At 29.1% G+C, this 13,924-nt stretch overlaps 1 protein-coding gene across 1 annotated transcript in view; it reads right to left on the minus strand.

Moving 5' to 3' along the window:
- The window catches only part of LOC130670766 (semaphorin-5A-like), a 93,140-nt gene that overhangs the window by 18,253 nt on the left and 60,963 nt on the right, over window positions 1-13,924 (minus strand). The window contains exon 3 of the mRNA XM_057474267.1: window positions 9,488-9,587. Within this exon, the coding sequence (XP_057330250.1) occupies window positions 9,488-9,587 (100 nt within the window). The remainder of the gene's footprint in view (window positions 1-9,487; window positions 9,588-13,924) is intronic.

Consider the following 13,924-nt stretch of genomic DNA (forward strand, 5'->3'; position numbering starts at 1 on the left):
AAAGTTCGGCGTCGGTAATTATTACGGCGCCATGATTTACATTCTCTTTGATGTTAATTTACTGTCATACATATGTCGTTATGTGTGAAATATTATTTAATATTCAAATATCGGTACTAGTTTTTATTTATTGATAAATTTAATGTCTCATATTAATTACTCGTCTTACGGTAATTGTAATATATAAATTTTTCAATAAAACGTTACACCGAATTTTAATTCACATTTTCGTTACAAAGATTTATATATAAAAATTTTCAGTCGTTCTGATCTTCCCTATATACTTATTTCTATAAAAATTCTAATTTGATATATTCGAAGTTTTTAAAAATTATTTGATATAATGTTCCTTTTACTTGAACGTAAAAACGCTACTCCAATTCTCTGCTAGGGAACAACAAACGCATCACTGCGCCACCTGTCAGTAACTTCCGTACTATTCCTCAATCCTCAGTTCCACTAGTTCGCGTATTTTTTACCGTAAATTGATCAAATTTTCGTTATTAAAATTTCTAAACGAAATAGTCATATATATGTATGTATATATATATGTGTAATTGATCTATTAACAAATAAACTAAAATTTTATCGTAGGTAGAACATGACAACCCACACGCGTTTTAAATGCCGTAAGGTTTCATGGTACTCTTGATACTCATAATAATCACGGTAGCATATTTATACCGATATATAACTTGTACCAGTATAGAGTATACTATAGAACACTGCGCGAGTAGCTACCTAATATAATATAATATAATGCGTACTGGTGTACTGGTATACCTTCACTTAAATATAAATATGGCCCAATCGACTTGTCGTTTATATTCAAGATCACTTTTAATAAATGGCGCACTAAATGCCAGTTAAATATTTCCGTGCCTACCGATTGGATGTATATGAGCTATTATTACTATTATGTCTATTATTTGTAAAAAATTATTGACAGCTTTGTCTTGGGTATACAAAGTATGATATTTATTTTTTTTATAATATATAATCTCTATAATGGCTGACATTTACAAGTACTCCTGTTATTCCCGCGGGAAAATTGTTCACTGAAGCAAATAACAGTAAAAGTATATATATTTTTTTTTATATATATATATTTATATATATACATTAGACTGATTCAAAAAAATCGACTAATGTTTTTTTCTTCATTATATCGAAAATATTGTTGGAAATGACAAAAAAAAAAAATTACGTGAAAGTTTGAGCTCTTAATATTAATATTAACAACTGCCGCATCGCAATTTTCTATTTCCCGTTTAAATAACATGGGAAAATTTATTTTTTAAGGTTTGGAATTTTGTAACTCACAGTGGGGCCAATACTTTTGAATGTACAAGACATATTTTTAAAGGAAATTTGATGCTCTACAAAAAAGGTCTCTTATAATTTTTCGATATTTCTATTTCTTCAAAAGTTATTCGAAGTTAAAGTTAGATTGACGATAAATTTTTACATTTTTTAAATTTTTTGATGCAACCATCAACTTTATCGGAAAATTTTATAGAACATTTTTTGTAGAGCATTTTATTTCCTGTAACTTATTTTAAAGAAAATTTTCGATAATTCTCACAAGTCGTAAATTATTTGCAATTAACTGAAAACTTAATATAATTAATTTTAAGCAACAAAATTTAGATTATTTAAGAAAATTTTCAGTCAATTGCAAATAACATACGACTTGTGAGAAATATCAAAAATTTTCTATAAGATAAGTTATAGGAAATAAAATGCTCTACAAAAAATGTCCTATAAAATTTTCCGATAAAGTTGATGGTTGCGTCACAAAATTTAAAAAATGTAAAAATTTATCGTCAATCTAACTTTAACTTCGAATAACTTTTGACTAAAATTTTAAATTTACTCGCCCCTAGAAAATTTTTACTCAGCCCAAGAAATTTTTCTTATCATAAATTGAAAAAAAAAATTTTTCTTGGGGCGAGAAAAAATTTTTTTTGCTCAGAATTTCGAAACGCTCTTACTATTTGGGCCGACCATCTCACCCCATATTTTTTCAGGCTGCAGATAAATATTTACAAAATTTTAGCCCCACTCTTCCATTTTTAAAAACATATATGTACTTTTTATTGTATATATATAAGAACTAATGCCAAAGAAAATATACATACGTCTGTATATTATTAGGTATCAGTGTAAAACGCGCGGATCAATGAGCCGCCGATTAATACATAAATCTAAAACTAGACACGTGAGTATTGCGTATCGGTTGGCGCCAGCTTCGACATTCTCCTATTATGGCATCGTAAAAAAAAGTAAAATTTAAAAATGATATTTTAGCTTGATTTATTTTATTTTGTTTTTTGTTAGTATATATTAATTATATTTATAGCCAATGGAGTTATTCAAATTTATTTAACAGATAACTTTTTTTATGTTACGATATAAGTATCTAAATAAAATATATGGTAAATTATTCATGTGTAAGCATTATTTTTAATTGGTTTTCACTTTGAGATTTATAAATATTTTTTTCGAGTAATTAATCCGAGAATTATTAGCAATTATTAGGTGCTGACATTTTTTTATTTTTATAGAGTATTAATTATGCGGGTCATAAAATTTAAATTAAAAAGATTAAGTGCAATAAAAATAAATAAATAAAATACAAGTGAGTAAATCGTTCATAAGAAATCAAATTTTATTAGTCCTCATAAATTTGCTGATATTTGCAAGGAATCAAAACACCAAATTTTGAGCCAAAATTTTTTTTTTACCACATGTGGGGTAAAAATGTCACTTTGTAAGCAATTGCTACTAAAAAAAAAAATTTTTTATCTTTGTATTGAACTAGACACTGATTTAATTTTTTTGGTACCGAACTCAAAAAACCTGTAAATTTTTTTTTGTTTTTTTTTGCTCGCGATAAATTTCTCACGATACAAAATCGAACTCTAAAGTAGTAAAGACACAAACGAACGCCAGCAAAAAAATAATAATAATTCATAAGCTAAAAAAGTTAAAAATTCTTTGGGAAATTTGACCAGAACTCTAACAACAGTAACCGAAAAATAAACGAGTAGTTAAAAAATATGAAAGTAACACAAGAAGTTAAATAAAGAAATAAGTAACTGTTTTGCGTGTTTGTGGTCTCAGAACTTTTGATAAATAATAATAATAAAATTTTTCTTCTTCCCCCTTTTAATTTATTTGTTCGCGATTTTTATTTTTAGCCGCAAGAAATTTTTTTTTATAAGTACATGCATATATAGACAATATATGAACTAAAAAAAACAACAATATGTATGAGTAAAAAAAAAAAAAAAAAATTTAAGAAACGATTACGGTGACGGAAAATTTTTGAATTAAATGCAAATCCTCTTTAACGGTTTAATGCTCAGTGGGTGGATCAAAGTCATGATTCTCCATGAGATTTTTTTTTGCAGAATATATATGTATATTTAATTCATGTTACGATTGACATTTTTATTTTACTATTTTTTTTTTAATTTTGTAAGCAAATCACTTCATTAAAATTCTTCATCTTATGATTATTAAAAAAAAAATATATATATAGTATATGTATATATAATTGGTATTGAATATAAATTGAAAATTTGTACAAGTTGATTAATAAAATAAGAAGTACGGCTTGATTATAAAAATAAAATTTAATTATTTTTATTTTTTAATGTGTAGGATTCGCGTATAAGTTTATAGACTTGAAGACTAGTAGAGATAATTTAGAGAAGATGAATGATAATACTGACAAGCTAAATCATCAATGTGACAGTAATAAAGTCTCATAAAGTAAAATCAAAAGTTCTCTAGTTCTCTATTTCAATTTGAGCAGGAGATATATTAGATGAGTATTTTTAAAAAAATTTTTTCGGAACACCAGCGTGGGGTTAATGAGCACACGTGGGTGGTTTTATTATTCTACTTTGTCTCATTCTCCATTGCCGTTGTTTATATTCAATCACACTCATCTACAATGTACACGAGTAAATACTTATTCTTGTTTGTTAATAAATTTATATGACTGTCCAGTCAGTCTGTAGGTCAAGGGGCAAAATGGGTCATCAATATTATTGTCACGTAAAATGGTCATCGGTAACCTTTTTTTCCAACATTGAAATTGACAAGTTCAAATTTATTTTTTTGTCCAAATTTTTTTCAAAATTCTAATTAATTTTGACTCAAATTTTTTTTTTTAATTTTACCGCGATTTTTTTTGTAACATTAAACGTCATTTTTTTCCATATAAATATTATTATTACTTTATATGTCATAATTGTCAACATATATATTATTTTATACATTTATTTTTTTATCAAAATTATGTATAAATTCTTTTTTTTTTTTTTGTATGCACCCGTGTAAAAAAAAAAGTTCGAGAAAGTTCGAAAAAAGTTCGGCATGTCGAACTTCGAAATTTGATATAAAATCGAACTTTTTTTCGAACTTTTGTAAAACATCATAAATTGCATTACAAACATGAAAAAACACATAAGACAAAGAGGATTGGTATAAAACTTCAACATTTTAAATAATCGAAAAAGTTCTGAAAATATCGAACTTTTTTAGAACTCCTACACTTAAAATTATGGAAAAATTACACACTTTTTCAAAACTTCTTTAATAAAAATCATCCAAAAAGTTCTGAAATATTTAAACTTCTGCGATAAAAATAATCAAAAAAGGTCTGAAAATATCGAATTTTTTTGAACTTCTACACCTAAAATTTTCGAAAAAGTTCTGAAAATATCAAATTTTTTTGAACTTCTACACTTAAAATTATCGAAAAATTTGATGAAATTTCTGTGATAGCGATAGAAAATTTAAAGTTCTAATAAAATTTTGAAGTATAATCAAAATTATCAAAAAGGATCTGAAAATGTTGATACCTAATTGTGAGTTTCCTTTGTTAGCGACACGTCCCGAAAAGTAGAGAATTCCGAACTTTTATGTCAATCTTCTTTGTCCCGTGTGATTTTTCATGTTTGTAATGCAATTTATAATGTTTTACAAAAGTTAGAAAAAGTTCGAAAAAAAGTTCGATTTTGTATCAAATTTCGAAGCTCGACATGTCGAACTTTTTTCGAACTTTTTTTTTTACACCGGTGCATACAAAAAAAAAAGAATTTCTTAGGACTAGAAAAATTTTCTTATCTCAAGAAAATTTTTTTTCACCCCAAGAATTTTTTTTTTTCAATTTATAGTACAAAAAATTTCTGGGGATAAGTGAAAATTTTTTGCACCAAAAAATTTTTATTTTCTGTGTTTTTTCTATACATATTTATAAATAAATATATGATAAATAATTTATTTATAAAGACAAAAACTTTCTAAATAAATTTAAAAAAAAAGGCAATAAATAAAATTTAGTATCAACTTCCTCAAGATCACTCCATATACATAAGTCGTGATAATATGACACCTACGCAACAACCATATTGGATTATCTCCTCATTATCTGACGTAAATCCTCTCACCTTTTGTCTTTATTTTCTCTCAATCATTATTATACCTCTCCGTAATATTTTCCCTGACCTTTAATCCTTTTATAATATCGCGCAAAATAATTGACTATTATGTACACAAGTATATAAACAAAAATTTATATACTCAATTCATACTTGTCAATCATATTTCATATTTTATATACCTATACTTTATACACCCATTACTTTTTCTCAGAAAATTCTATATTTATTATTTACTAACTATTTACCGACAATTATTCTCATAGTTAAAGACAGAATAATGTTCATTGTATATTTATACTGCAGAGCATTATCTTTATGGATTCCACATAAAAAGATAACAGACTGTCACTGTGTAAGTACTGACAGTAATTAAATTATGTACGTCTGAATCAGAGTGTGATAATTGCGGCCAAGTTACTAATAATTTTTCAAAAATTTTTTATAGGCTTATACATGTCTATAAATTTTTTTTTTATTTTATAATCCACTGAACCAGAGATGAGAGTTAATTTTAAGTACTTTTTTATAGAATCCCATAACGAGCATTAAATTATCCCGCTGGGTAATTAATTTTTTAGTACTTGATATATTTTATTGTTTAATAATTTTCTCAGTTTTATGAACTAAAATGTTACAATTTTTTATGACGATATATTTTACTTTTTATAATAAACAACACAGTAGAAAAGTCCGGGGCAAGACGGGTCTCTGAAAATTTTTTTCATAATCTAGATTTTTGAGTTTGACGTAATTTCGAATTTTCTTCAATAAAAAATTTTGACTAAAAAAATTAATTTTAGAGAAAGGCCCCCCCTCCCCCCACCACGACAGTATGAATTTATTTTGTCATAAAAAGCGAGATAGTGATTTATTCCATGCAAGTAAAATTAGAAGATGCAACTGCATTTTTACAAAATTTTTTAAATAATTTTTTGGCGGGGGTCGCGCCCGAAAATTTTTTTTTTTAATTTTGTCGAAATTACGATGAATTTTTTAGAGATAAAAAATAATTTTTACTCAGTGCTCAAAAGCTGCAGAAAATAATTAGCGACAGGGGGGTGTCCCAGTCACCCCTTTATCAAATCGATAATTAGCTAACTAGTATATATATGTAATTATTTCACTACAAGTACATTTGATTACTTGTCATTAAAATTTTTTAAATAAAAATTAATTACTAGGGACATTTATTGCCTGTCGTATAGAATACCTCGAAATCTATGAATCCACGGTTCGAGTTTTCTACATAAAATTTCGATACACATAAAAATGTCCCGATCGCGAATTGTTCTTCTGAGCAATATATCTCTGATACTACAGTGTACCCACAATGTGGCATCGTGCCGCAGTAAATTAAATTTAACGTTCCTTTAGCTTCTTTCCTGACTTTATTTTGCCTCAACTTATTCTTACATCTCTTATTTTTTTTTTTTTTTGGCTCTTTGGAGAACATCAGCCCACGCAATCTTATATATCGCGGTCGGGTGCCATTGTCTACGGTAGTCATATGAATCTTCTCAAAGAAAATTCACGTAATCCATACGATTTATAGTGCTACAAAAAAAAAAAAAAAAAAAAAAAATGTTTTAAATTAAAAATCCATTAAAAAATTTTTTTCGGTAATTTATCAACTTGAGGAACCGAATAAAATCTTTTAGTGATTTATTGGATAAATAAATTTGTGAAATTTAAATTTTACGAGATATTTATTTCTTTTTTTAAACAACACTTTAAATTTAAAAAATTAAGTGTCGGCGTTAGCCAATTTGGCTCAAATCCAGCAAACAAACTAGAGAAACAAAAAAAACTGAAAACAAACAAAGATTGAGTGTTTTGTCTGACACGAATTTTTTTTTTTTCTATAAGTTTTATTTTTCCGTTTGCGTTTTTTTCCTTGTTTCCTGTCCCGTTTCACCGCGTACTCGATGTTCTAACATAAAAGTCGAAGTTGCTTTAAAGCAATTGCCAATTACAGAGGATTCTATTCAAGTCACGGAAAAAGGAATAAAAGATTGAGACTAAGACTCGCTAACAGAATCTGTACCGTGGAAAACTTAAAGACTAAAAGAAGAGGCTTCTTGACTTAATGCCAGAAACAACTAATCGGATGTACAAGAAATATTCTACGTCATCGAACTCCATCTTTCATTTCCGCGTTTTTTGCAATTCAGTTTTTCTTATTATTCTCAGATAGATTTTTTTTGTACTTACAAGCTACTTATCAGAAATAAATAAATGCGGGTATGATTTTTAATCTCGCGTTTGTTGTTACGCAGACTTTTTTTCGACGAGAAGAAAACGTTTGGCGATAAGGTTTTATCGCGATCGCGGCGACTGTGCGTCTCTTGTAAGAATAGATGATAATGGCGGATGCAATGCAGATTTATAGCTTCCATGAAATCTTTACGATTTATCAAATTCTTAAATACAACAATTTTAAACGATATCAAGTGATATCCTAAAGTTACTCCATCATTTTTTATTTTTTTTTTTAAATTTCATCAGCCGAAAATTCAAAATATAACTACAGAATTTATACAAAGCTTTCAAAAAAAAAATTTACTAAAAAAACCGAATTCAAAATTTTTCACAAAATGGCCCTGCCTAAAAAAAATAACAATTTTTTCATTATTTTTCAGCCATGATCAAAAAAAATTTCAAAATGGAGCCAATCCCTCCTCCCCCCCAAATTGAACTACGGAATTTAATTTTTTTGTCCAATCTCTTGTATTCAAAATTAGATGTACAATTTTTTTTTTAATTTCATAGGGCCCATTACCCCCCCCCCCCTCCTTACTCTGGGGTCAAAAATTTATACTTATACTAATTATCAGAGCTTTATATTTATACTAATTATCAATTTCACAATCAATGGTCCTAGTTTCTACAACGATAATAAAAATCTTCAATTACTTGATGACGCGCCAACGTTAAGTCGACGGTTCGATCCCAGCTCATGGTAATTTTTTAAAAATCCATTTTTTTTTCTTAACTATATAAATTACTGCCAATTTCATTTATTTGAAATACACACGAGTTAAAAAAAATTGAAGCTCAACAATTTTTTATTATTTTTCAGCCATGAACAAAAAAAATTCAAAATGGAGCCAATCCCCCCCCCCCCCAAATTGAACTACGAAATTTAATTTTTTTGTCCAATCTCTTGTATTCGAAATTAGAAGCACAATTTTTTTTTTAATTTCATAGGACCCATTTATCCCCCCTCCCCTTACTCTAGGGTCAAAAATTTATACTTATACTAATTATCAGAGCTTTATATTTATACTAATAATCAATTTCTCAATCAATGGTCCTAATTTCGACAACGATAATAAAAATCTTCAATTACTTGATGACGCGCCAACGTAAAGTCGACGGTTCGATCCCAGCTCACGGTAATTTTAAAAAAATCCATTTTTTTTTAATTAAATAAATTACTGCTAATTTTATTGATTTGAAATACACATGAGTTAAAAAAAAATTGAAGCTCAAAATATTAAAATACAAATTTTCTTTACACTCTGGCATAAATTTCTCAGATTACAAAATTAATAAAAGAATCGGTAAAGATCAAACGCATGGTATAAATCTAACAATTACGTATCATTAAGCAACGTCTAAACGTCAGTGCTGTAGTGTAACAACTAAAGCTGGTGAGCGTACTCACAAGTGAGCTAAATACCTACACAAAAATATTTTCCTGGTAAAACGTCAGCTCATTCATTTGTGATATATCTAAATGTATATATTTAATTTCCATAAGTTAATGTATATAAGACCGTATATTTATTAACGCAATATAATGAAGCCTGTGTAGTTTAATCGCTGAATAAATCGCAAGCATTTGATAGATAAGTCGAATGGCCTCGATGATAATGGATATTGGAATTGATCTGATTAAAAACGAGTTTTTAATAAAAGATATTGTGGGTATTTATATTTTTATTATCTAGGGAACTTACTGATTATTATTATAAATATTAATAATATGGATTATTTATTGTTTAAATATTATTTATGTTAATTACCTGGCTCCCACGACGACTTGCTGTCTGGCAACGTCAAATAATAATTGCGAATAAGTTGTTACACCTTCTTCTTGGAATAAACTACTTCTTTCTGCTAAATCTGCAACCATGAGAATTTAATCATCATTATTAATTAACATATTTATTTGAATATATAATCTATAATTACAGTAACCAGCAATTAATTTCCTACTTAGTAGATAAATTTAATTTATTTTAAATTATTAATAAGTAATTTTTTATTTTTATGGCGGGAAAAAAAATTTTTAAGTCGAGGAATAAGAGGATTTTAAAATTACTTTCAATTTATTATGATTTATAGTTTACGACACAAGTGCCCACTGTATTTACGACCAAAAGAAATATAACCGAGAGTTTATCGTTGTACCCTTGGCCTTTGGTGTTACGTAATAAGTACATTGGGACCTCTATTCCTTATTTGTAAAAATATATATTTAATATTTATATACTTTCATCAAAACTTTTATATATGTATATATATAAATGTTAGAAAGAGTGGTGCGAAATGAAACACTTTAAAAAAAAAATTTGTAAATATTTATCTACGGCCGGAAGAAAAAGTATGGGGTGAGTTGGTCACCGTAAATAGTACGACTGTTTAGAAATTTTACCCGAAAATTTTTGTTTAACTTCCGGCTATAAAAATTGAAAATTTTCAAATAAAGAGAAGCTTTGGTTTCGATCCGACTTTTCATTGGTTTTCGACTCTCGAAGCTAGTCTGACCATTTATAGATGGACTTCTACTCTCTTAAATATGAAATAGTGAAATTAGTGACTATTTACTATTTGCTAGTATATCAGTAATTCAAATAGTGGTATACTTTGCACAAGCAATTAGTGACTATTCACCGCCAAATAGTGATTTTCACTTATTTGTTTTGAGAGAGTATAGACGTAAGTGTGTGTGTGTGTCTAGATTTCCGATAGCTTATCTATAGAAATTCTTAGACGGCGATTCTGACCAAAATTAAAATGTCCGTTGGATGTTTGGAGGCCTCGAGGGTATCAAACAAGTCTTCTCGAAGATCACCAGCACACAACAGTGAAGAGAAAAAATTTTTTCTCTAAGCTCCGAGCCATGGGTCTAGATTTTCTATAAATTTTCGTATGGGTGGATTTCTATAGGATGTCTCTGACGACGATTCTAACCAAAATTAAGACATCCATTGGATCTTCGGAGGCCTCTGGGGTATCAGACAAGTCTTCTGGAAGAATATGGATTTCTCATTTAATTTATAAAACAATTATTTTTAACTTTCCCCCTCTCCAAAGTTTTTTTCTACTTCTTTCACCCGCATTTCCAACTTTACTAACCATAAAAATTTTTTTACCCAAATTTCTTAAGTGGTCGCACTACTGATGACCATCTTACCCTGAACCTTTTCCACAGACTACCGATATACATTTACCAAAAATTTCTTCCTTAAAAAATGGCGTCTCATTTCCCGTGGAGACTCTCCCCTCCATATATACTCCTAGTAATATTTATGTTAAAAATTTCTTCTTATTAAAATTACCCCTTGTTTAATTTATACCCCAAAGGGTCTAATGGTAAGCAGTCGAATACGAAGACTGTTACTGATAAAAACCAGCGGCCATAAGACATAACACAAGACACAAGACATGTACGTACATAAAAATAATATACAAAAAGACAGGATATATATATCTATATATATATATATATATAATACAACAAGCCGAACATAACGAGGTATCATGAAAGAAGTAGTACCCAACTCGTAAAGTAACCTTCGATTTTATTTTGTTATCCTCCATATACTCAGTACAGTACCCGAGTCTTGAATCTGCTCGTGACTTTTTCGAACGTAAGAAGCTGCTTAGGAATAAGAAGTTCTCATATATATATATAATAGTATAGGACGAACGAGACGAAGCGATCCTCGGAGCAGTATCATCGCGAACATTAAACATTTTATTTACAGCAAAAAGAGGCACCAGCCAGTGCTCAGAGTACACTCGTACAGCCTCCCTACATGCGTAGCACGTTTCAATTCGCCAGCTAATGACTGACGAGATGCTTTTTTATTTTTCCTATACTACTTTTATTTATTCCCAGTAAGACTCGATAATCCACTGCCGCTTCCTTTTCAATTTTCCAACCTTTATTAATTAAATAAATTATTTACTTATTTACGAAAAAAAAAATGGAGGGCAATCTGGCCTCGAAAATTTTAATTGGCCGTAATAATTTTAAAATATGAAATCCGCTAACAAACTTTTATTTAAATTCAGCCGGTGCCGGCTATATAAGGAGACGAAAATAATCTGCAGTGTAAGAATAATAAATTAATTTACTGGAATTGTAGGAGTACGAGACCATACACCCACGTTAAATTTATGATGCGTTGGTACTCCGTATTTATTATAAACATTATTTCAAATAATAATGAGGTCCATGTAATGTGAAAGTAGAATGAGAAATTTTGCGCGACCTGTTGATTCGGTAAATTTCTTATTATATATTATGGCTCTCTGGCAAAAATAATTTAGATCTACGGTGATCTACAGTAGATCTATGGAAATTTGATTTTTTGAAAAATTAGATCTACGTTACTACTAATAGATCTCATAGTTGCTCATTTTTTTCAAGAGATCTACGAAAATTTGGGGAAATTCAAGGAAATTTTTATAGATATCCGGTAACCTCTACTCTGTCTTCAGTAAGAAACAGTGACGTTTATGATTTTTCTGCGTAGATCTGCATTGAAATAGATCTCTATTGACATTATTGTCAAATCTCTGATCTGCTAAGATCATCATAGATCTGAAATCATCGGATTCGAGATCAGTGGAGATCTTTTAAATTTTAGATCGATAAAAATTTTTGAAAATCTTTGAAGATCTGCTGAGATCAGTAGAGACCACCATAGATCTAAAATAATCAGATTCGAGATCATTAGAGATCTTTCAAATTTTAGATCGATAAAGATCTGATTCTTTAAAAAAATAAATCTTCCGTACTCCTAGTAGATCTACGGAGATCAAGATCTCATAGTTCCCAGGGTCTTTTTTCAAGAGATCTACGAAAGTTGACGGAAATCGTCAGAGATCTCCGGTGAGCTCTGCAACCCTAATAAGTAAAATTGGTGCTTATAACTTGTCGATCTACATAGATCTGAATAGATCTTCATTGCCATTATTGCAAAATCATCGAAGATCTGCTAAAATCAGGAGAGATCACCATAGATCTAAAATAATCAGATTCGAGATCATTAGATATCTTTCAATTTTAGATCGATAAAGATCTGATTCTTCAAAAAAATAAATCTACGGTACTCCTAGTAGATCTACGGAGATCAAGATCTCATAGTTCCCAGGGCCTTTTTTCAAGAGATCTACAAAAGTTAACGAAAATCGTCAGAGATCTCCGGTGAGCTCTGCAATCCCAATGAATAAAATTGGTGCTTATAACTTGTCGATCTACATAGATCTGAATAGATCTCCATCGCCATTCTTGCGAAATCATCGAAGATCTGCCAAGATCAGGAGAGATCATCATAGATCTAAAATCATTGACGATCTGCCGAAATCATCAGAGATCTTCTGAGATCTATTCCAAATTTCAGATCTACGTAAATCCGAATTATGAGTTTTCGGGTCAGTACTAATATCATTATACGGTGATGTTACATTTAAAATTCGAGTTTTAAATTAAGTGTCAACTGTAGGGTGTCACTCGACGTGGGCTTTTGTGGGTCGGAGTTGGATTAACGCGAAAAGGGATGAGGAATATAAGGATCAAGTTTGTATAATGCAATTATCCGTATTAAGATACCTGCCTTGGTGGTCTTGCAGTATATATATATATATATATATATATATATATATCTATATATATATGTTGACTGTAAGTGTGGTCTTAAATGCGTGCTTTGAGTTGGGTGACTATGTTCAAGATGTTACATTAGGCTCTTTGTCGTGACAAAACTCACAGCTTGGATAATAGCTTTGTAAATTTAATTATGTGTTATTTAATACCAATTAAAAAAAAATTTAATTAATACTTCCAAAGGCTTCTTTATTTTTATTTTTGTCTGGCATTGGAAATTTTTTTTTCCCGCCTATTATTAATTTTAAAGACAAAGAAAATTTTCCGATGGGTCTCTATGACAAATTGAACTAGAATTTGTCGATTTATTCAAACTAATAAAAGATTTCGTAAAAAAAAAAAAAAAAAAAAAATGTACATGATATTCGAAAATTCAGAGGTTATGTCAGCGCACTGAAGTTAGCAAAGTTAACATGTTATTGACAGCCAACGTAAGATTAAAATATATCTTTGATCGTGTAGGCCGCAACGGTTGATAATAAGAACAAGAACAAAAAATATGCGAGATAAGAAATATTGAGAGGGGCGTTTGATTATTAGTTCGCCGAAAAAATTAAAAATA

The sequence above is a fragment of the Microplitis mediator genome, chromosome 7 (assembly GCF_029852145.1).
Source record: "Microplitis mediator isolate UGA2020A chromosome 7, iyMicMedi2.1, whole genome shotgun sequence".
Taxonomy (NCBI): Eukaryota; Metazoa; Arthropoda; class Insecta; order Hymenoptera; family Braconidae; genus Microplitis; species Microplitis mediator.